Here is a 23,364-nt window from a genome sequence, read left to right as displayed (position 1 = left end):
AGCTTCCCACCTACAGTAAAGGCATGGTTTTTTTCCAAAGAGATCCAGTGAAGATGGAATAGACGATTCTCCACAGCTTCTCATGCTCTTGCACGACACAGAAACCTAATTTTAAGTACAGAGAATATGCCACTTGCTATGCCATTCCCCTTTAATACACAACTCATTCACAAGAGAGGAAAATGAGGAGACTTAGCTCTGGACTGGCAGAAAGTCACAGCAGACAGCCCTGGGCTCGGATGACCAAAGCTCCTAGACAGACTAACCCAGAACTCACACCCCGAACCACAGCACCGCACGCAGACGAAGGAAATCAAGACTTCTTTCTTCTCAGCCTGGATAAACAGGGATAGGATTAAACAGCAGAAACGAACATGCTTAACTGCAATAATCACGCTGGTAACACAGAAGAAACCCTCATTCTGAAAGGAAAATGGCATACCATTATTTGCGTCAAAGCCGCCACCTCTCCCTTGGTTTCACCCAACCATGGCTAAGAGTAGGTTTTTATGGAGCAAAATGTATCATCAAGCTACTAAAAATATCAGGGAATTTACCGGAATAGCTTAGTAAATGCCTTTTTAAGAAGGTATGCAACTTCTTCCCAGTGGCCCATTTTACTCAAATAAGCCACAGAAAAATTGTATAAAAAGATTTATTGAAATTCATCAATGACAAACAGACATAAAACTCAAAGTTTGGCTCTTCTGGGAAAAAAAAACAAAAAAAAAAAAAAAAAAAACTGTTGCAAATGTATTTATACAGATGAAATATTGACTAGGAAATACAAGTCACTTCTAAAGCTATTTTAAAGAGGGATATGAAAGTAAAACTGTACATTCACTAGGTATTTTCAGTCATTTTACTGACTTCCACTAGGTAAGAAAATACAATTTTGTATTAGTATCTCGTGCTTGAGTGTATGAAAAGAAACCTCCTACCCTACATGCTGAACTGCCTCCTGTATTTAGGTTTGTAAAAATTTTCAAAGTATATAGCACAAGTGGAAGTAGTTTCTCATCACTTAAAATTGACTAGGTGTTATATATTACAGACCAAAATAGTACACACCTTATTTAAAAGGGTTGAAACATTTTTTTATTACAATTGTCAAATTCATTTCACTAGTAACTCAGGAATTAGGAACACTTTTTATATATATTTATATATATATTTAAATGCCTGCCATTTTCAGTGTATTGGCTATACCCTAGCCAAAAAAAAAAAAAAAAACAACCAAAACCCCCAAAAACAAACAGAAAGGAAAACACACAACACACAGGGTGGGGAAGAAGAGGGCGGGGGGGGGGGGGGGATTGCAAATTCACCCCACAAACCAGATCCAAAGGAACACCCCAAAAAAACCCAACAAAAAACATTTGGTCACTATTTACAAACAGCAAAATAAAAGGTACCTACAAAAGCAGGGAAAGCATCGGCTGAAAATGGCAGTCATTCACGGACAGGCAACAAAGAAATCACTTTATCAATATGCCATTCTCACACCTGTTGCTGTGGAGGGACGCTTGGCCTCATTTTGCAGCATCCCCCAAAAAATGCTCACAATGTCTTGTTTAGTGACTGGCAGCGGTGGAAAAATCCCAACAACCAACACTATTCAGCTGCCTCGGAACAGAGTAAGTGTCTTTGGGGTATCATCCACTGATTTTAAAACTTTTTTGTTTTTGTTTTTGTTTTTTTTTTTTTTTAAAAGATGTCAAACTACCCACTCCAATAATAAGAAACAAATTACCACTTGGTTTATACTTACTATTGCAGTTACAGGGACTAAGAGAAGGACAAAAAGAAAAAAATTTAAAATGAATAGGAGGAGGAGTGGCAGTAAAAATAGTATTTTATTCCCTTGCCCACCCAGTCTGCTTCTCCCTCTCGTTCCCACAGCAACATTACAATCAGAAAAAAAAAAAAAAGAAAAAAAAAAAAAAAGAAAAAAGAAAAAAAAAAAGAAAAAAAAAAAGGTTGGGGTTGTGGGGAGGGGAAATACAGGGTAAAAACAGTCAAATCACAATAGGAAATTTTCAAAATAGGTTATTCAGTTTAGTCATCTTCATCCCCTTCGTCTTCAGGTTCTCGTTTTCTCTTCTGTCCCCGTTCCTCATCTAGAAAATAAAAGACAACTCGAGTTATGTGAGTGCTCCCTCACGCTGCTGAGAAGCTGAACAAGTTCAACAAGCTTCTACTTTGGCAACTGGCTTGCTATCAAAGGAGTAGGAATACAATCATGAGCTTGCTTTTTAGAAAATGGTATTTTACTTTTTTTTTTGAAAAATAAAAAGAGTATTTTATCTCTAGCAAAAACTGGATTGCTGCCATACCGGGCTCTTCTTCATCTTCATCGTCATCTACCTCGCCATCGTTGTAGCCTTCTTCATCCTCCTGGATTTAAAAAAAAAAAAAGAAGGATTAAAAAAGTCGGTTTCAGTGCAGGACCTTTCACAATTTGGCAATATCCAACAGCATTTTACAATAAAGTCCTTGAAGCATCTTAAACAAAAATCAAACAAAAAGGCAAACGCTTCCCACGCACTTATATAAGCGCGTTTTTTTGCTACAGTATAACTGGACTCTGGCCCAAGTTTCACTGCAGAAAATCACGAGCAATCAGAGCAGCTACTTCTAGCTTCAAGTCTTCAGCGAGAAAATGGTTTTATACTTCATGCCGATAATTAGCTGCAAATTTTGTTACGACGTCCTGAGTTTAGTAAAACTTGACAACAAAGGTGCGTGTTCTAGGGGTAGAGAGAGCCGAAACACAAACAGGCATCTCCAGAGCCTGAGGAGCTGCCGTTGGTTTTAAGAAGAGGCTGACCAACCCTTCAGGAGCAGCAGAGATTGCTTGGCCACAGGAGAGAGAATACGACACCCTACAGGCAAATTTCAGCCCCATCCCAGTGGCTGGGCTAACAGCAAAGTCTCAGCAGACCGTGACTGGCTCAGCACACCCTACACACAGGAGCTGGATGGACTGTGCCAAGAATTTAAGCATCCTGAGGAACCACAAGGTTCATGCCCAAGGAGGAACCTCGCTCTGAGAGCACAGTCAGTAATCCACGTCCCACCCTCCGTACAGAGGCTGTCACCCCAAGCCCTTCAATGGCCCCACAAACTACATCTGCAAACGTTCCCCATCGTATTTTTGACATCAGCCCAAGAAACGGAATGATTTCGTGGCAATGGTCACTAGATGGCAGCTGGCTCATAGACAGGCACGCCTCAAAGCCACCCCCCCTCCGCTGCGATGCTTCTCAAGTAGAAAACCAAACACGCTCTTCAAGCACTTAAAAACTCCAATATTTGGTCCATTTCTTGCCCAACTACTCCCAGTCAGAGCACACTCACACCACACCCATTATTAACTGCATAAATCCTTACCTCCTCTTCTCCGCTCACATCCTCCTCTTCTCCTTCCTCCTCTTCCTCCTCATCTTCTTCATCTTCTACTACCTGAGCATCATCATCATACTCCTCTTCTATACAGTCAAACAAGATTAACCACTCAGATGTTTAAAAGTTTACTTTTTTCCAACACTGCCACCTGAGATCTGACCTCCTCCCGACAGAAGGAGCAAAGTGAGAGCACTGCTTCAGGGCAGTGCAGGACTAGAGGCAGCTCGCCAGCTGCAGTCCTGTCCCTCTTCAGCCCCGTGACAGGGTGGTGTGGCAGCTGCACCCCTGGTCTGAGCTGCTCCAGGGGCCTCGACAGTAAGTCTCAGGACAGCTTTGGCTTCAGCTGCTCCGGTTCCCCCTACTAATACGAATTTTTGAGCCCGTGGGACACTCGCAGCTCTTCATCTGCAAGTGTCCATCTGCTCCCACCAGGGACACCCCTTGCCCTTCTGCTGCCGGAGCAATACAAGAGGCTCACACCCAATCCTTCTTATGGGTTTGCAATCTCTTTTCAAGAGGAAAGAGATTAAATGCAACTAGCCCAAGCAACAAACCCGAAATTGGTTTTCCATGCTGCAGGAACGGGGTTTTGAAGCTTTTTCATGCGTTTGAATGCAAGCCCCGACTTGTGCTCTGGTGTGGACAACTGCGTGCTGCCGGCTGAACGCACCGCTCTGCCAGGCACTGCTGCGGCCCTCGCCCCTCGCACCAGAGCTCACATTCAGCACTCGAGGGAAAAGTGCAAGTCCAGCTATTCTGCTTTTGCTGTGCAGCTGGCTTTGAAGAGTCTAGCAAATTCCCCAAACTCAGCCGGATACTCATCCGACCGCTACGCTGCTGCCTCCGAGTGCAGTCTGCCGGGGAGGCAGAAGGGCACCTACAGCACACTGGGACCCACCGTGCATTTTCCTAACCTTAAAAAGCTGCTCGCTGCTTCATTAGTGCCTTTCGCAGAGCTTGCCCCAGGCAGACTCTCCTCTCTTCTGCCTGATCTCAACTAGTTCATTTTGTCCTCACCAAGCAGCCACAAACTCCTATTAATGCTTTGGCTCCTTTACTCGATTCCTTGACTCAGCTACATTTTTGTATGCCCAGGCTGGTTCTCCACCCTACCCTCCTCCGTCAGGCTCGCCACAACTGTTCATACTTCCTGGAAAACCGCAGCCTGTGCATGCCATCCTTTCTTACCCATTCCTGCCTTACATCCTCGTCCCCTGGGGTGTACCGTTCCCCCAACTCTTTCAGTGCTTTACTCCTGGCCCCTTTCCTCTAGCACCCCTTCACTCCCCACCTTTTGCTAGAAATATGACTGAGGAAGTAGCTCTTTCAGGCCCTGCCCATCTCCTTTCCCCTCGCTCCTTCAGAGGACACCGAGATACTTCTGCTTTACATCAGTTGGGAGGAGCTGCTGAGGACACCACTTCTCCCGCCGGCAAGCCAGAGGCGGAAGCAAAACGTACCACGCAGCAGATCAATCTTTCAACTTACGTACACCAAGTAGCACAAATTCACATACCGTCTTCATCCTCCTCCTCGTCGTCTAAGCCCTCCACGTAGCCCTCTGCATCAGAGTCCGGTGCTTCTTTGTCATCCCGATCTTTCACTAGAGATAAGACTGAGAAAGTAGCTCTTTCAGGCCCTGCCCATCTCCTTTCCCCTCGTTCCTTCAGAGGACACTGAGGTACTTCTCCTTTACATCAGTCAGGAAGGAGCTGCTGAGAACACCCTTCTCTTGCCAACAAGTCAGAGCTGGAAGCAAAATGTACTAGGCAGCATTATCGATCTTTTAACTTACGTACACTAAGTAGCACAATTCACATACCATCTTCATCTTCCTCCTCGTCGTCTAAGCCCTCCACGTAGCCCTCTGCATCAGAGTCTGGTGCTTCTTTGTCATCCCGATCGTAGCCATCGAGGTATGTGAGTTGCGGGAGGAGCTTGAATACATTTTCTCTATAATCGTTCAAGTTGGTTACCTCGCAATTGAAAAGATCTAGACTCTTCAGGTTTTCTAACTTTTTCTGCAAGGAAAGAGACGTCTCTGAAGTTCAGCGTTACAGCAATTCTCTACAGAGCAGAGGACGCAACAGCAGCCAGAGTTCATGCGCTTAAGAGCTTCCCATGACAAAAGGGTCACTTTGGTCTCTGCCTGCTAAATTGGTGTGGAGTAGAGATTTGTAGGGCCTGGCCGTAGCTGCTTGGGTATCTGAGAGTGGAAAGGGCTCTCGCTCAAGTTCAGCATCTCGCAAGTAGAGGACTCAGGTTTGGAAAGAGGTAATGGTGCAAAAAATCGCACGTGCTGTGAGGGGCCAAGCTAAGAGTAAGTAATAGTCCAGTCGGTTATCTCAAAAGCACGAGGCCAGATATTGGAGCCAGCGTCAGGTATATTTAAACTACTACTTTCAATGAAAGAAGAAACAGACTATGCTTTGGACACAAGACTTGTGCTAAGAGAGATTTTAAACATTCTAATGATTGGACCTTAGCCTTTGGAAAAATGAGAAAAGGCTTAGAAATTGAAGAGGAATTCAATTCCTGGTTTTAAATTTTTTTTTTTTTTTTTTTTTGAGGAGGTGGTCTGCATTGCCCACAGCCCTTCAAAGTACCAACCATAAAAGCACAAGCAGTGGAGGATTTGTATCAAGCCTTATGAAGTATCTCCCTTCTGGAGTTTAGCATGCAGAGCAACGGTGACATAAAGAAAACAATAAGCCTGAAACTGAGAGCAGTTACAATCCTCTCTCTCTCTCCTGTTTGCTACATGAGTTTAACAGCTCTGCTCTCCCCTTCTGCTGGGGGAAAGAAGATCCAAGATGAGAACTGCTCCTTGAGACATTTTAAGAGCAAGTATTTAGGAAAGAAGCATGAGCCAAAACTCCTCATTTCTGGAGAGCAAAGGGCACACAAAGCAAAAATTAGAAAAGAGCACTGCCAGAATTGACACTTTTGGAACCGCGACCCGACAAGCTTCATCTCAGCACTTGAAATAAGAAGCACAATGACCATGAGCAGGAGAGGTAAGGGAAACCAGCAGGAATAAGCGGGAAGCTGGGCGGCCTCTGGCCGGCCGCAGCAGCGAGCCCAGGAGGGCGGCACACAGGGCTGCGGCCGGCCCCTACCACCACCAGCGCACGCCGCGCCCCCGGCCCAAAGCGTTGGCTGGTGATTTTAGACCCACGGCTTCCGAGAAAAAACACAGCGAGCTCCAGCGGAGCGCCTGGGAGGCAGGGGCGGCAGCTGGGGCACGGAGGAACGCGGGGCTCCGGGGAGCAGCAGCCGCTAGAGGGAAGCAGCCGCCCGCGCTGGCGGCACGGCCCCGGGGGCACCCTGCCCCACAGCACCCCCCCCACCCGCCCCCCGGCCAGGCTGAGCCCACCCAGCCTGTCCCCAGAGATAAACGCCCCCCCCTCGAAACGCTCCACCGCGCTCTCCTCGTCACAAAGCCGGGGGTTTGGTTTCACCCCGTGCCGCGCTGACTTACCAGAGGTTCTATTGTACCGAGATCTTTTATTTTGTTGCCGCTTAGATTTAGATGCGTGAGGTTCGGACACTTTTCTGCCAACACTTCCAGTCCTCCTGAGATTCTGTTGTCGCTTAGCTCGAGCTGAAAGGCACACAAACATCTTGAGGTTTTAGTGCAAACATGTATCACAAAGCAGTTTGGTCTGCTAAATTACATTTTTATACAAACAACCACTTTACACGCATGGTGTAGTGCAAAGAGGGAGGGATATGGCACAGGACATTTTATTTACCTTCTTAAGTTTGTTTAACTTTGGTAAGTTTGCAACTGAGGTTAAGCCTACGTTGATTGTACTTAAGAATTCCAGCTCTTCAAACTCATCTGTGAGGCCTTCGATTTTGCCTTCGTATGACCTACAGTTGTCAAGAACGAGTTCTTTAACCTGGAAAGAGAACAATGAAAAATGTGCGTAAGACATTCTGCGTAGAGCAGAAGGATTTCACTCACAGGCAAAGGACGACACAGATCAGGCAAGAAAGAAAGGTATTCCAGTAAACTGGCAAGTACGCAAAAGGTTATTTTCAGTGTCTGATCCCTACTTCTGCTGGTATGGTCGGCAGTGTTTCAGAAACACAGATATTTGGCTTTGCTTCAACTGCCTACCTTTGTGTTGTTCTATAAACAATGTAAAGAGTTCAAAACCAATCATCTTGGCTTAATCAATTTGATTGTTAGAAGTAGCATCCTCTCTGGTCAACGTACGCAATAAGCGTTGTAAAACCCATGAAACCAACCTATTTATTTTTAAACTAACCTGCAACTTTTGACAGCTCGTACAACTCCTGTGCTATTACAACGTAGCATCAGCTGTTAGAACAGCCTCTCTCTGCACGCAAAAACGATTCGAGTTTTTCAAGCGTGGAGAGGTCACAGTCTCCTCAGACGCTCCTGAAACCTAAAGTTGGTACTGGTGATCCTAAACCAGGTCTTGCCGGAGCCCTCCAGGCTAGGGTAGCTTGCTGATGGTATTTTAGGGGGAAGATCTCCACTGAGGCAACTCCTTTCTTGGGGAATTACAAGGGATATGTCCGATGTTGCTGGCAGGGGAAGTTCAGTGAGCGAAGCTGGTGCTTCAGCGGCGCACCCCTTATCTCCCTCGCCTTGTTGCAGCACAGGAGGCTGGGGGGGGAGGGGGGGGGAAGAGGTGAAGATAATGTCCCCACGGGCCTGAGCAGTGCAGGACCTTCCCCGCAGCCAAAACTGGGCAGCCCCAGGGGTGTGTACAGCAAGTTACAGCCTGCAGGGTTTTGTTGTTGTTTTAAAACGAGGCACCACTCTTTTTGCAGGTGCTATCTTCAACAGACACAAACCAGCAGCATCGATGCAAAAGAGACCCTAAATATGCCCCACCCTGAATAAAACGGCTCCTTCTCACCCTAAAGGCAGATCAGCCTTACGGGATTCAAGGCCCTTAGTAGCCAACATGAGTTTTCCTGGGCTCTGGAGATGTTCTGCCACAGATGACTGTGACTTCACAGGAAGGGCCCACCCATTTGGGGAATATCCAGATGTTTTCACACCAACGGAGAATTTCTGGGGGTTATTTCTCCCCTGGACAGTACCTAGGAAAACCCATCCTTCTGCGCACACCACAGACCCCATCCCGTGTTTGGTGTTTGTTTGCGGGTTTGGAAAGGGAAGGCATGCTGCTTTACGCTGAGGACGGGATAAAAAGTCTGCAAGAGCAGTGTATGCAGAAACGTGAGGCAACTCTTCAGTTCATACCAAGGACAGTTAATATGCAAATATTGAATTTTCTTATTTTTTTTTATTACTGTAATCCCGCTGCACTGAAAAGAATCCTATGTGGTTTTATAGCTCCAAATAACATCCCTAGATTTCTAATTAAATCCCAGGCACTGAAGTCAATAGGGAAGTCAGCCCAAAGCAACATGAGAGTACAAGTGATTCATTGAGAGTAGGAGGATCAGCGTTAGACAGGAAATATATTTTCCAAGACTCTACAATTTTCCTAGAAGAATTATGATAGGGAATGACTACATAAAAGTCTTCCAGAAGAATTTTAGGTTGGTTAGAAGAAACCAAAGATCAAGTCAAATGCTCCTGATGCCACATACATCTATCTATTCCACTGGGGGAAACCCCCAAAACCAAACCACAAAAAAAACACCTCTTTGCTTTGAAATTCGGAGAGCAAGAAAGCCATTTTAAAGGCAAACTTGTGTATCTTCTTACTGTAACAGTATTTAAGTATCAGGATCCTCCAGTGAGAACAATTCGGGGACTAACAGAGTTCTCAGTCATCTGCTTCACACAGAGCTCCCGCCAAAAAAAAAAAAAAAAAGGAGAAAAAAGTAAAATAAAAGAAGCTCCACCCCAAGCCCAGACTGTGTAGCAGCTACATTTCTATCTGTGTCATCCCCCGCCAGCACACGAGGCCCCTGCCTGCCCCGTTATCTCCCTCGGCCAGCGAGGTGGCTCGCCGGAGCACCCACCTACGGACGCGTCTCGGAGCAAGGAGGGCGAAGGAGCACGGCTGCACCGCGCCGCAGGAGAAGAGGTGCTCTGCAGAAAGGGGCTGATCTCCGCTCTCTGCAGAGCGCAACGTCTTTTTCTTTTTTCTTTTTTTTTTTTTTTTTTTTTTTTTTTTCATCCCTATCCTCTTTGCAAAGGAAGTTTGCAAAAGCTCACATAGGAAGATGAAGCAAGGCGGGAGGGAGTTCAGGAAGGGAAAATGCTCGCTGCAGCCAGCACAGCTTAGAGTCAGCTCTGGCTCCCGGCTCTGCAGCAGACCAAAGGCATGGAGCGAAGCAGCACCTAAACCTCACACTGAGAAAGAAACAGCATCTGCCCTCACCCCAGGGGGTGGGACATCCACCCCTTCATCCTCCCCAAGGGCAGAATGGAGAAGAGGCAAACGGGGAAATGAGTATCAGGGGTAGAGATTTGAGAGGGAGCTGGAAATATCAAAGGATACAGATGAAAATCCCTTTAATACGGTGGTAGAAGAGCCAACTCGCTTCTATGTTTAGTTTGCTCTTTTTAGGGCAAGACTGCTGTTTCCCCTCCGCTTTTCAGAAAACTTTGATACAGAACTGCAACGCCCTCTTCCTCGCTGTGTCCAGCGCCAAGCTACTGGGCAAAGGTACAGTCAAAACAACTCCACGAGTAAACTACCACAGAATAAAATCCGGCAGGTTTGCAAGCAGTAGTAGAAAGCTTGGTTGAATTGAAGAGCTCGTTTAGGAAACAGCACAGCATAGGCTCCTAACGCTCCACAAGTGCAACCGCAGCAAAGTAATTTCAGTACTTAAGTGGTCAGAGGTACAGAAACACTGAATCGCTTCTGAAAGAACGAGACTCCACAAAACAAAGTTCAGGTCACAATTAAGATGGCTTTATGCTCCAAGAGATTTAAGAATCCTGTAGAAAATATATGTGTGCAAGAGGAGGACGAACTGGGCTGCTGGGGCTTCTCCCAGCTTCACTGCCATGTGCACGCTGACTGCTGCATCACACCCAGTTCTCCTGCATGCAGTACAAGCAGTAGAAACTAGCACCAGTTTAGACTTTTTTTTTTTTTTTTAGAAGTATTAAAATTACCGGCAGCTATTTGCCCATAGCGTCTCGGCCTGCAGTCTTGAGCATCCCACTCCTCTCTTCTGCTCTGACCCGCCATCTCCTCTTTAAGAACTTTCTGTTTTGCAGTTAACCAGGGAGGCAGCACCGTCCCCCCGCCTGGAGAAGAGCGCATTGCTCTCCAAGGCCCCTCTGGGTTATCCACGGGGCACTTTTCCAAGGCGCTGGCTGCTGCACAGAGGTCTCCTCTCAAACCTTCGGCCCCTTGTGAGGATGCTGGGCCTCATCCAGACACACTACAGCCTTGACAGTGAGCGAGCACAGAACTGTGCCAGTATACAGAGAGGGAGAAGTGGAAAGGTGACCTTAGTAAAGCTACATTCCATCTAAAACAGCTCACTACCACAAAACTATGACAGGAGGACTAAAAACCTATTCCTTGTTTGTTTTTCAGAAGTCTTTGTAATCTTAAGGAAAATTCCAGCTCCTGAATCACTCTCCAAATGTCTACTGAACTTCCCTGAAAACGCCCAGTAAGACTACAATTTTTACATCTCTTTCCTCATCTTCTATCACCAAAACACAGAATAAAACTTTGCCTGATGCAAGTAGCCTGGGCGAGCACCCTTTGTAAGTCTTGTTATACACCTGAACAAGATGAGTGGGCCTCGATTGGTCTGAACCAATTTACTTGTATCACACTGCAGTCTCTGTAGTACTACTGACACGTAGATGAGCAGTCAGAATTAGGGAGGACAACCCGAACACGTTTGGAGAGAGAGGCTAAGGGAGTAAGTGTCCTCAGCTAATTTGTGTTTAGCTGCATCAAATACAAAAAGATACAACTTGCCAAAGTTGTGTATTGTTGACCTTATCGCTGTTCAGGCACTAATTGAAGTATTAATATCAGTACAAGACAAACCACAGGGCCCTTACTTATCTTCCCCCCCCCCCCCAAAACTGATGCGTAGTGAGCAGCAGTGGGAGAGCACGGGGCCATAGGGAACCAACCACCACAAATAACACCGCAATACTCACCCAAACAGCTAGCAAGGCACCCGCGGGTGAATGTCTAGCAGAAAACCCAACAAGCAGGTGGCTGGGTTGGTTCCCGTAGCACATAACCATGTGCTGCCCAGCATTTATGATAAGGCACCATCAGGTGCTTGGGTAAGGAGATGACACATTGCACAGCCTCAACCGCCAAGCGTTTCTCGCCCAGCCTGCCTTGTCCCCTGCATTCCCGGGGTGCTCGGGGCTCCGCTGTCCCTCTCCCCCATTCGGCAGGGGCCATCTGCTCGGGCAGGTGCTTCCCCACTGCCTGCGTACCTTCTGCTTGAGCGTTGCTCTGTGGTTTCCCGGTATCAGTCCTTAGTTTTCAGCACTCACACATAAGCGAGTAGATCGCTGCCTCTCCAACAAACTCTTCAGACCACACGCCTCGGACCTGTTCTCCTGCGGCCGGTCATTCTACAGTTTCTATTTCTGCTAGTACCAGATGCTTTCAGCGCATGACATCACGCCTCTGTTAACGCACGCTCCGCTGTTAGCAGCGGATTACAACATCCCCTGCGTCTTTTCATGACATCACGCTCTACATGACTGCCTGCTTGATAACCAGGGCCTCTTATCTGCTTCCTAGTATAGTTACCGCATTAGGCTGTGTTCACAAATGCATAAATGACATCCTTAAAATAGCCATGGGGTCTACCGTGAGACTCCGACCTATTCCTAGGGTAGCTACAGGCCAGCATGTGTAAGCAACCACTGCATTTCACGGGAGTCATCACGAGCAACACCCGGGGCTCACGGGCTGTGCAGATACCCAACAGACCTTCCCCGCCTCCCGCTCCCAGTGCTGGCTGCCTCCCTGGAAGGGACAGTACTCTCAGTTACCAACACACATCCACAGAACACAATTACACCCAGACGACTATTAAGCCACACATGTTACCACTTTAATCTACATTGCCATTGTAACAGGTAAAAAGGCAAAGTCTCTACTTCTGAAAGCCTACAACCCATGGGGGCAGGGAGATCCACGAACCTGGGACTAAGTTCCCGAATCCCAGTCTGTAATTGAAGGCTTAACAAGGTGACAGAAGGACACAGCTGTGAATGTAATTTTAAAAGATAAAAGGCAAATTTACAAGTACAAATACCATTCTGCCTGCTTTACAAGCAGGAACACCAAAAGCTCTAACGTCTCATTTTCACCACAATGGACCAGATGCTTTTGAAGTGTACCTTGCATGTGGTACCCCTAGGACAGGAATATTCCACTATGTGGCATTTTTACTGGAAAAAAAAGCAGGTAAAGAATAGGGTGTTAACTGTGTCTTACATTGCTCCCAACCAAATGATCCAGGGGAGCGTCAGTTAAAGTCCTTCCCACCTCTTACCCCAATGGAAACCTGACCTGGAGGAGGGCAGAGCTGTAGAAAGAAGGGAGGGGAAGCCTGTTGTGCTAAGTGGAAGTGAAGTCCAAATTACTTTTGAAAGCAGATAGGAGTTTTGTCCTCTCTCAGATACACAAACACTTCTTTAAGACACTTGGGTCTTTAGGAGTTTTTTGGTCTCAAAAGCCTTGCATCGCTCCACAGTAAAGAATAACCACTGCTGTCTACTGAAGCCAGACTGCCAAGAACTGTGTCCTCCTCGTTCTTGTACCGGTCTCTAGATCTGTACTCATGCAAATTTGGGGATCCCTGAGCAGAAATGGATCTGCTTAGGTTTCTATTCCACTCACTTTGTGCAGCAAAGCTTAAGAGAAGCCAACCCTTCACACTCACACCGTTCTCATTTGTCGAGGAAGATGCGGGTTTGACAAGGCTCTAGATAAGGCCCAAGTTTTGCAGGAGCCCATCGTTCACGCTTAGCTCCACAGTGATGGTAAGGGTATCATGTTCTCCATGCTCATGTTACAAGCTTCCCGCAAAGTTACTACTAGAGGAGATAAACGTTGCATGGATTTCCATTTCAGATACTATCTGGAATGTGACTAGGACAAAAAAAGCTTGAACGAACAGCCTATTTAATACCTTGGGCTAACAAAGCTGCGCTGAAGGCTCAAAGACATGAAGCAATTTCTGTTCCGAAGTGATTACCAAAATGTGACCAATGTGAAGAACTGAATTAAAAAAAAAAAAATAAAATAAAATAAAGATAGCACCACATGCCATTCGCCACCTGCATTCAGCCAGATCTTCAGCCACGTTAGGGCACCCTGTGATACAAACACACAGCAGAGCCAGGCTATGTAAAGATCAGCTCCTGGTGGAAAACAGCAAAAGAGGAGGGTGGAATAATCTCTAGCCCAAATTAGAGCAGCTGCTGGGCTGCTGTACGTCTGTGAAGACACACCTCAAGAGCTGTGCAGCCTTGCCAGAGTGCTGCCCATTGGGGCTGTGCCCCCGTCAGCTCCGGTGTGCTGCCCGCAGGTGGGCAGCGGAGGGAGGCAGGGGATTCCCCTTCAGCACCTCCTCCTGGGCAGATGCTGGGGGATGAGGATCAAACCATAAACAGAATTAAATTTAACAGGGAAGGGGAAATTCCAATAGTGTTGGCATTCTCTTTCTCTCCCAAGATACACAAGTAAAAAGCAAACCAGAATAAAGGCACCAACCGCAGGTGATAGCAGTAAAGTTTTTCTCCTTACTAAACCAACATGCGATTTTTGGATTTCGACACATCCCTCCAAGGCTTTATTATGAGTGTCTGAAATGAGATAAAGAGATTTAACTTACTTGCAGTATATGTCTTCAACTAGTTAGCCAATCACCATTTACCTTGCACAGGCTCTGGTCATTACTGTATTGGGCAAAGAACCTGCAAATCCTGGGGCAGGGAGAAACGCTGTGCAAAAAAAAAAAAAAAAAAATGGCCACGTAACACAAACTACTTCCCTTGAGATACGGCAAGGTATCTAGCAGCCAGAGTACTCGAGCATCATATTAGCAGAGGCAGCTGGGAGGGGACTGCATGGGATTAATGGGTGCAGCTTGTAATTTTGAGCAGTGCTCCATTACAGACACCGGGTGCGAATGCAGAGCCTCACCACGGCTGAGCATCAGGCGCCTGTCGGGACATCAAAGCGGTTCAGGCTGAAGGTAAGTTTACAGGATTTCCCCCAGGCGCACTCCCCGCAGCCAAACCAAGCTGTCCCTTCCACCAGCTCTTTGCAACTGGCCCCTTCGATACGGAGCAATTCACATCTGCGGAACAAACCAGTTCCCAGCGCAGCCTGGTTCGATGGCAACCTGCTCCACTTCTAGCTGGTTTGCATATTTCACACTCATTCAACCCAGCTGAACTCCAAATTCTTGTGACAAGGTCACATGAAACTACTACTGGACCTCAAAATTCATCTAGGGTTTCTCCAAAGGACGCAACCCTGTCAAGCTTTCGTATTTCAATTCCTCTTCTGCATCTCTTTCTTGGAAACTCCCACCAATACTGTTAAACACTGCAGCGGGGGTGTTTTAGGAGCCCAAACTTGAACTTCCAGCATCAAGCCAATACAGTTTTGGTGCCTCTCACACTTTGCACTCCAAGCACCAATACGCATGGATGTGCACAGACCCCAGAACCGCTGGCTTTGAACTATAACATCATGCTTCTCACCCAGCTTTACTCTGTGCTTGCAAGCTATACCCTAGAAAGTGTTCTGTATTTAATTTAGTTGCTGCAACAATCTCGTGATGAAGAAACTCAGATTTACTCCAGATGAAGGTGTAACCAAGGAACTGTATGAAAACATTTGCCTAGGGACCAAGAACGAGCCAGAGACAACACGAGCATCTCTGAGGACGTCTGTCACTGCCCTTACTCAAGCGACTTGTTAAATAGCTGACTCCAAGTTCAAAGTGGTACAGCAAAATAGGAGCATAAAGCTACCTTTTAAATTCCCCTCAAGCTGGGCTCTGTTTATGTTAACTCCCACGAGGATGAGCACAGTGTCCTCATTTTTCTGGCCCCCAGACGTATGGGGGACCCTGCATCACCCCTACCCCAGCAAAGGGAAAGGAGTAGGGAAGAAGAGATGGTAAATCTTTGTTGTTTTGTTTGGTTGGTTGTTGTTGTGTGCCTTTTTTTTTAATTAAAAAAAAAAAAAACACACAAAAAAAAATCAAAGCTGCGCTGTGTTCAGAGACAGCTTAAGGCTGCTTGCACAACTCAGGAAAAAAATATGGCTCAGTATCAATACATTTACTTTTTTTTACCCTCTAATATTTTACATAGCATAGCCACAAACCCTGAGAGCAATACATATGGCACCAACTAATTTTACATCCCTTTGCTCTGTTCTATGAGAAACTAAAGGTCCAAGCGAAATACTTAAATGGCAGAAGGGTGAAGTGTCTTGGCAATTCTGACGTCTTACACTCCTATCTAATTACGAGGCACCTTCAGTACTAAAAATATTGCAGAAAGAATACTCTACCATTGCCTTTCTCAAAAAATAACCCCCAACCTAGAAACCCCGTGAATCACATAAATATACTTTCACACATTTACAAGGGTCAGTATAGCCATATGCATAAGCAACATACTAATTAATAAATCAAGAACACACCCTAGTGACATGGAAAGCTGTTTCATTCAAAAGGAGATAGCTAGTTTTCGTTTCTGTTTCTACTGTTAGCAGCATAACTCTCTAAAAACTCCAAATATTTCTTTAGACAGACTGTTTCAAATACGTGATCAAATTGCTTAATCTTTGTATTAAATGCTTTTCAATGTTCACATTAAAGTTGCTTGCTTCTCTCTTTTTCTACAGATGGTATCACCTACCAGCAGAGCACTTCACTCTGCTCCTGGCTGGGGTGGGTGACTTTGCACGGGTCACTTCAGCTCCACGTCTCAGTTTCTCTGTTTGAGAAACAGAGTGCCTGATACCACATCCGAAGTGCTTTTCATTCACTGCCAGCTATTATTAAATAAAGCAGAAGCAAGACATGAAGATTGCATTGCGCCTTTAATTTGAAAATTCTTCAGTTAGAAATTTTCAGCGTTTAGCTGAACCGCTTAGTTGGTTCAGTTACACATACTCTGAATTGCCCTCAGCAACAAAGGACTGATGTAGAGACACACATAAAAAAGAAACACTGCATTTAAATGAAGACTAATTTTAAGAGCTGCATATTTAATACGGAAAGCAGTCTCTGAAGATGTCAGCTGTTATAGAATCCACTGGCAAATCATACTTACAAAAGATAAGCTCTTCCTACCTTTTTTTATGGTTTTAAAGGGAAAGTGCTCAATAGACCAAGTTGATGGACAAATGAGCGCTCCGAAAAAGAGCACAACTTCTACACAGTGGCGTTGAGGCAAACCACTGAGGCTTTTTTTTTTTTTTTTTCCCTCTTTTTGGAAGTATTTCAAAGGTCATGCTTACATATGCAAGGGCTTCACGACTGATTTTAGCAACCTAGTCAAAAAATACAGACTACGTATTTACTAGCTATTTTGTCTGGAGGATAGCTGAGCAAGAAGAGTCAGGAAAAAATTATATGCAGAACAAGTCCAGTAGTGTCACATAAATAGCTGAGAAGTGTCCATCACTCCAAAGCACAACAAAACACCACTGCTCTCTATTCCCACTTGAGACTTGTACCTCGCTGCAGACACAGAGGGTTTGGTTCATGGAGCTGAGCTGTTTGTCAATCAAGACTGCTGAAGGCCATCACGCGCCCCGCAAACGGCAAGCCCGTCCCGGTGGGTGGCAAGGAGAGGGCCTCCCTTTCTCCTTTCCCGGCACCCTGAACGAGTCCTGCTCCCTCCCAAACAGGGCGCTGGGATCCCAGTAGGAGCCTGGGATTCTGGTGTGCAAACCACAACTACTCCCCCAACATCTCCTTACTTTCAATTCATTCAAAAAACATTCAAGACACAGCACCCACACATGTTTTGCTGGTCCGGTTCTTACTTTTCAGGCTTCTTCAATTTACCAATACCTGTATCTTTACAGCAGGAAGATGGGGGATTAATCCAGAGAATGAAGGAAATGGGAAGATCAGTCAACATCAGCCTTACGGTATATAAATATTTAAGAAAACAGCCTCTGATACTTGTGCCACCATTCAATGTACATTTAAAGATGCATCACTGATGTAGATAATCCCGCCTTTTAAAATATTTTATTGTATTTAAAAGTCCTAAATCCTCACATGTCATTAGCGGCACCTTGAAACATTCAGGACTTTTTAGTGTACATTTAGAGCAGATAAGCATAAAGATATATTGTATTTACTGATATATAACACACAAATCCTGCTGCAAGGATGGATTATAGTAGCTAGGCTTAACCCTAGAAGGTTTGTACTAATAACCTTCCCCCCCCCCCCTTGTTTCAACAACTACTTTCATTTGATGGACAGGATAAGAACCCTTGCTTCTTCAGGAGATGCATTTCATCAACTAAATCCCAGCTATTTCTCTTAATGCACTGTTATCAAGTCAGTATTTGGACACACACCTGAATCATACTGAAAGTTTGTAACTGCGCTTTAGGTATTGCTGGTCAAAAGGAAACTCTTGAGAGCTGAGGGTTAAAAAGAAAAATAAAATCTACCGTTGCTACTTTCTAGCAGCATCACAGAGAAATGGGAAAGTTAGACAACCAGTTTTGGATCCATATACCGGTGTTTTTCAATTCTACGTTCATAGTTCCTTTCGTATGCTTAAAACTTGGTCCAGGTTAAGAGAAGAGCATTTGCCACATACTTCCCTGGTCAGCCCAGTAGTCAACTGTGAAACTAATCTAAATTTCAGTGACGATAGCTCACACACCTCACCCATTCCCCAGCCTGACTTCTGTGGGCTGCAGTCCCTCCAAGATGAGCATCCACCCACCCACCCGATAGGACGATGGTGTTAAGAGGTTTGCATCTGGAAATTCAGAGCCATGAAAACCAGCTGTTGTACAAACTCGGGAAGTTTGTGAAAAAGACAGCTACTTCTTTATACATTTACACCCTGCTGTCAGCTACATAAGTGGTTAAGTGATACAAGGCTGCAAAAATCCATGAGATAATCTGCACATGCCGCACGGAGTTTGTACGCACTGATCTCATGCCTCCCCAGACACAACCTTATCCCTCTTTGTTTCAAACACAGACTACATCCCCTTCCCATTCTGAGGTTGTTCAGCCTGGGGAAAGTAAAAAAATATGTATCTGCACCGTAGGTATCTGCACCCATACGCAAGACCAAAATATTTTTTTAAATGCAGGTCTTTGAAGTGATGTGTGTCACTTTAAAACTCTTTATGGTTCTTGCAAGCATCACAACAAGGAACTAGCTTGGGGAAAAAAAGCTTTTTTATTTATATTCTTCGTTTGACAGAACACTTTGTATAGATGCTTGCACCGTATTTCCCTTTCGTGTTAAAATCTACAGAAAACCAGAGAGAAATCAGACTGTCAAATTAAGTTTTGAAGTGCAACAGGGAGTTAGAAGAACTGTAAGACATACGCAGTGTTACAGTCAGTATTTTATCACTGTCACAATTTTGAGCTGATAAAGCACTAAATCCTCAGAATAAATGAACCAGTGCGGTAGCTGTAAAGCAGAGAAGATGAGTTTTGTGCAAAATTCCAAAAATCTACCTCCGTGTCACACAGCTAAGAGCCTTCGTACTGAACCCGTTCCACAGTCTTTGCATTTTACTAATGAGTTTATGATGGGAAGGAACAAGAACGCCCACAAACATGCCCAGGTGAGCAGCCCTCTGCGAGGTCAGTAGTTACACCACTACTGTCTGATGGTTCTGGAGGAAACCCGTGTAAAACAATTGTACCTGGCCCATTTCTAGCAAGCAGTTAATTATAACAGGAAACTGCGTTGATATGATCAGCAAAATGACAAGGGCTACAGCAAGCGCACTACTTTAAGTGACCATTAAATGTAATGGGATAAAAAGTTGAAATATCTGGGCAACAAGTAGATGCACAAGCTCAACTCTAGCTATAGAACATACAGCAAAAGTAAGTTTCAAGCACCAAAACCCCACATCTCTCAGCAACACTGAACGCATATAAAAATGGAGGGAGGACTAAGAGAAACAAAACCCGAAACAACAAAAAAGAGGCTGGGGAAGAAAAAGCTCCTATACAATCCAGTTCAGGACATTTATATTATGTTTTATTAGTCAACACGTAACCTTGCAGGATTATGACTTAACAGCTCAAAGCAGCTAGCTCAGCTGCACAGCAGCACAGAGTATTCTACACAAGAACCGTATTAGCCAGATCAAACCATAAAGTATTAATATAGGCTCAGAAGGAACCACAACACCTTATCAACACCCTCTTATCTAACTTTGATTTACAGAAAGTTTTGAACCTGTATGTTCTGATAACAGGATATATTAAACATAAGATGTACCACAAAACTTAAGAACATACAGAGCAGAAGCTCCAGAACAAGTACATTGTTATTTTCACCAAAATTTATTTACATTACACTTAAAAGTTTGAAAATAATGATCTCACACACATGGAGAAATACTGACTATCTATCAAAGCAGAGGCTAACAAAAACAATTCGCAGAACCTTCCTGTTGATGCCCAAAGACTTACTAAAATCCATAAATACATGACATGGGCATTAGAAGAGCTTCTAAACCCCAGTTCCAAGCATCTTAGCTAAAGCGCTAGCTGGATTTAGCTGAATTTTAATAGGTATTTTAGAGAAACGAGACTTCAAACCATACAGATAATTCTCCACAACACAAAAGCACGTGCACACATCTGTAATCAAGGGCTTTACAAAGCGGACTCTAAACAAAACAGCATTCCCAAATGGCATCTCTGTCCCCCTTTGCATGAAACCAGACAAATTTGGCTTTATAACAGAGGTGATCACCTTTGCTACTTTGGGAGGACCGACACACGTAACTCGCTGACAGAGTTAAAGGCTAGCGGGTAAAAAGAAAAAGTGACAGGTTACATAAGCCTTGTTTTACAACTGCTGTAGATTTCTGTGTTACTGATGAACAGCGAAACGCCACCAGCTCAGAGCTATCTCAACTTCCTTTGGCGTGAGCCAGAACAGAGCAAAACCTGAACAAAACCCAACCATGCAGGAATAAAAAAGAAAAAAAAAAAAAAAGTCCGGTTTATATCTAACGCACTTTGGATCAAGTCTTTAAACTGTTCTGTGTTTAAAATGGTGAATAAGCCTCCAGCAGGAACGATGGATAAATCGACTAAAAATAGGAAGGCAAAAAAAAATAATAATAATAAAAAAGAAGATAAAAATAAAAGGCGTCCCATAAGGAGACCTACCTTCCCGCAGGGCCCAGCCCAGGGCCCAGCTCCCTGCTCGGGGGGCTGCGGGGGCACCCCCGGCCCCGCTCCCGCCCGCCGCCGCTGGGGCCCGGTCCCCGCGGCAGCCCGGGGAGGCGGCCTCCCCATGCCCCACAGCAGCACCCGCGGGATTAACGACAAATAATTTAAAAAATCGTAATAAATAAGGGCGGCGGGGAAAGGGGTTGGGGGGGGGGGGGGAAAGGGGACGGCGCCTTTTTACCCTCCTGGCTCGTCCCGCTGCGGTCGTCACGAGCCTCCTCCCGCCCCGCGCTCGGCGACAAAATGGCAGCCCCGGCGGCTGGCAGTCATGTCGGAGAGGGCGCCCGGGCGCCCCTCCGCCGCCGCAGTGCCGGCGGGAAGGCCTCCCCCCCGCCCCCCTTCTTTTCCTCCTCCTCCTCCTCCTCCTTTTCCAACGCCTCATGTCGCACTTCCACACACAGCCGCTACCCCCCGCCGCCCCGGCCTGCCACAGCGGGAGCCGCCGGGCGGGCGGGGGTTTCCCCTCACGGAACCCTCACGCTCGGTGGGGCGGTCAGGGCCGCCGCCCGCGCCTCGCCGTAGCTGAGGAGGAGGAGGAGGAAAAGGGGAAGGGAGGTGGGGGGAAGAAGGAGAGAGGAGGGGAAAAAAAAAAAAAAAAAAAAAAAAAAAAGAGAAAAAAAAAATAATCCACAAAAAAACATGGCGCCGCGTCCTACTTGCCGTGTGGCGCTGGCAGCGCGGGGCCGGGAGCGGCTCGGCGGGGCGGGGAGCGCCCGGCCCCGCTCGCCTCACGATGCCCCCCGCGCCCGAACAATGAGCCCCCGCGGGCCGCGCCTCACCGCCCGCCGCGGCCGGCGGCGTGTGCCGCGGCGGTGGCGGGAGCCCTCCTCTCCTCTCTCTCCCCCCCCCCCCCCTCTCCTGCCCGTCCTCCTCCTCCTCCTCCTCCTCGCCCAGGAGTTTTTAAACTTTAAAGAGCAGGTTACATCGACCTGCCCGCCTTTGTCCCTCGGACACCGCGCTCGGGCACCGAAAAGCCGCGGGGCCGCGTCCCGCCGCCTTGCCTCCGCCCTCCCCCCAGCGCCCCCCGGAGAGGTACGTTCTCCCCCTTTCCTCCCCTTCCCGTTTCCCCGCCGCGGCGGCGGGGGCCGGGGCGCACCTCGCCCTCCCCGGCCATTATGCAAGGGCCTGGCGGCGGCGGGCCGCGGCGGGGCGGGGAGGGGAGGGGGCTTCCCCGCCGCTGCCCTCAGCCTCCCCGCGCCCCGAGTTCGCGCCCCGCCGGAGCGGGCTGAGGGCCCCGCCTGCCTCCGAGCACCCCCCCGCCGCCGCCAGCTTTTGGGGTGGGATTTTTTTTTTATTATTATTATTATTTCTTTTTTTTTTTTTTTCTGTCCTGACAAAGTTTTCCTCTCTCTCTCTCGTTTATTCCGCCAGACGCGGAACAACAACCTGAAGTCCGGCCCCGGGGGAAGGGGGAAGGAGGGGAAGGGGGGGGGGGGGGGGGGAGAAAAACACGCACACGCACACATCCAGCCTTTTTGTGCGTGTGTGGGGATGGAGGGGGTGGAGAGTGCGTTTATTTCTTGCAATATTTTTTTTATTCAACGCTCGCGCTACCGGCGGCGATACCCGATCGCCAAAAACGCTAAGCATTGCTTTAAAATTCTTTTCTTTTATCTTCTCAGCATCTGGAGAGAGGGAGAGAGAGAGAAAGGGCGCGTTCATGAGGACTACAAAGTTACAAATATGGCTCCCCAGTCTCTCTTGCCTGATCACTGCAAAGAAATGAAGACGCACTTTAAACTAAACCATTTGCAACTCACTCGCAGTCCCTGTCTGCCTCTCCCTGCCCAGCACCCTGTACAAATATTTGCGAACTAAACACGCCAAGAGAGGAGCACCAACTTATTTTTATTTAATGCACGGCGAAGCCCCCCTGGAAGGCATCGCACACCGGCAGACTCAGGAGCAGCCTCTAGTTTTAACACCCCCTCTCTCCCCCCCACCCCCCCCCCCCCCCGCCGCCTAAACCAGAACGCGTGCGCCTTCGGGCACCCCCCCAAAAATTGGGGTACACACACACAGGTAGGCACCTCAAGGGCAGCAGCGGCCCCGCCACCTCCACCACCACCGCGGGGTTGGGATGCACACCCCTTCCCGCCTCCCCCCCGCCCGCTCTAAAATTAAAAAAAAAAAAAAAAATAAAAAAAGCGTGGGATGGATTTTTATTATTATCTCTCTCTCTCTTTTTTTTTTTTTTTTTTTTTTTTTTTGGGCATTGCTTACATCTGAGGGCGTCCTGTTCCGCAGCTCTAAGTGGATCCTTTTCTTCATGTCCATGTCCGTGGCTGGCGGGAGTCGCTCGCTGTCGCCGGCTCCGCTCCTGCAGTGACACCGATGCAGACCCCCCCAAGGCCGCCGCCGTGAGGGACTTTGAGGGCTCAACCAGCTCCGCTCGGAATCCCGAGCCCCAGCACCGCGGCGAACACTAACCTGATAACTGCGGAGGCGGGCGCTCCCGGGGGCTCCGGCCTGATTGACGGCCGCCGCCGCCAACCGCCGCGCCGTAACGCGAGGCCGGAGCCAATGGGGCGGGCAAGGGGA

At 47.0% G+C, this 23,364-nt stretch overlaps 1 protein-coding gene and 1 long non-coding RNA gene across 6 annotated transcripts; one reads left to right on the top strand and one right to left on the bottom strand.

Moving 5' to 3' along the window:
- Positions 1-1,559: 1,559 nt before the first annotated feature.
- On the bottom strand, positions 1,560-23,347 carry ANP32A (acidic nuclear phosphoprotein 32 family member A). Of its 5 annotated transcripts, XM_042803876.1 has the most exons (9): positions 23,254-23,347; positions 23,047-23,143; positions 7,164-7,313; positions 6,890-7,012; positions 5,231-5,429; positions 4,925-5,023; positions 3,394-3,491; positions 2,337-2,397; positions 1,560-2,120 (listed from the first exon to the last, which is right to left on the bottom strand). In XM_042803876.1, exons 2-9 carry the CDS (start codon positions 23,098-23,100, stop codon positions 2,059-2,061), a joined length of 846 nt encoding a protein of 281 aa, XP_042659810.1. In that variant the 5' UTR covers positions 23,101-23,143; positions 23,254-23,347; the 3' UTR covers positions 1,560-2,058. The 5 variants fall into 5 exon arrangements, with proteins under 5 accessions (XP_042659810.1, XP_042659807.1, XP_032850095.1 ...); XM_042803873.1 differs by lacking the exons at positions 23,047-23,143; positions 23,254-23,347 and adding an exon at positions 21,005-21,352; XM_032994204.2 differs by lacking the exons at positions 23,047-23,143; positions 23,254-23,347 and adding an exon at positions 20,761-20,904.
- On the top strand, positions 21,615-22,991 carry LOC122154557. The gene is made up of 2 exons (XR_006166589.1): positions 21,615-21,855; positions 22,446-22,991. It is a non-coding gene; the product is annotated as an uncharacterized LOC122154557 (long non-coding RNA).
- Positions 23,348-23,364: the final 17 nt, after the last annotated feature.

Source organism: Tyto alba, unplaced genomic scaffold (assembly GCF_018691265.1).
Source record: "Tyto alba isolate M040663 unplaced genomic scaffold, T.alba_DEE_v4.0 Super-Scaffold_41, whole genome shotgun sequence".
Lineage (NCBI taxonomy): Eukaryota > Metazoa > Chordata > Aves > Strigiformes > Tytonidae > Tyto > Tyto alba.
This window is presented reverse-complemented; position numbering and strand designations above follow the sequence as displayed.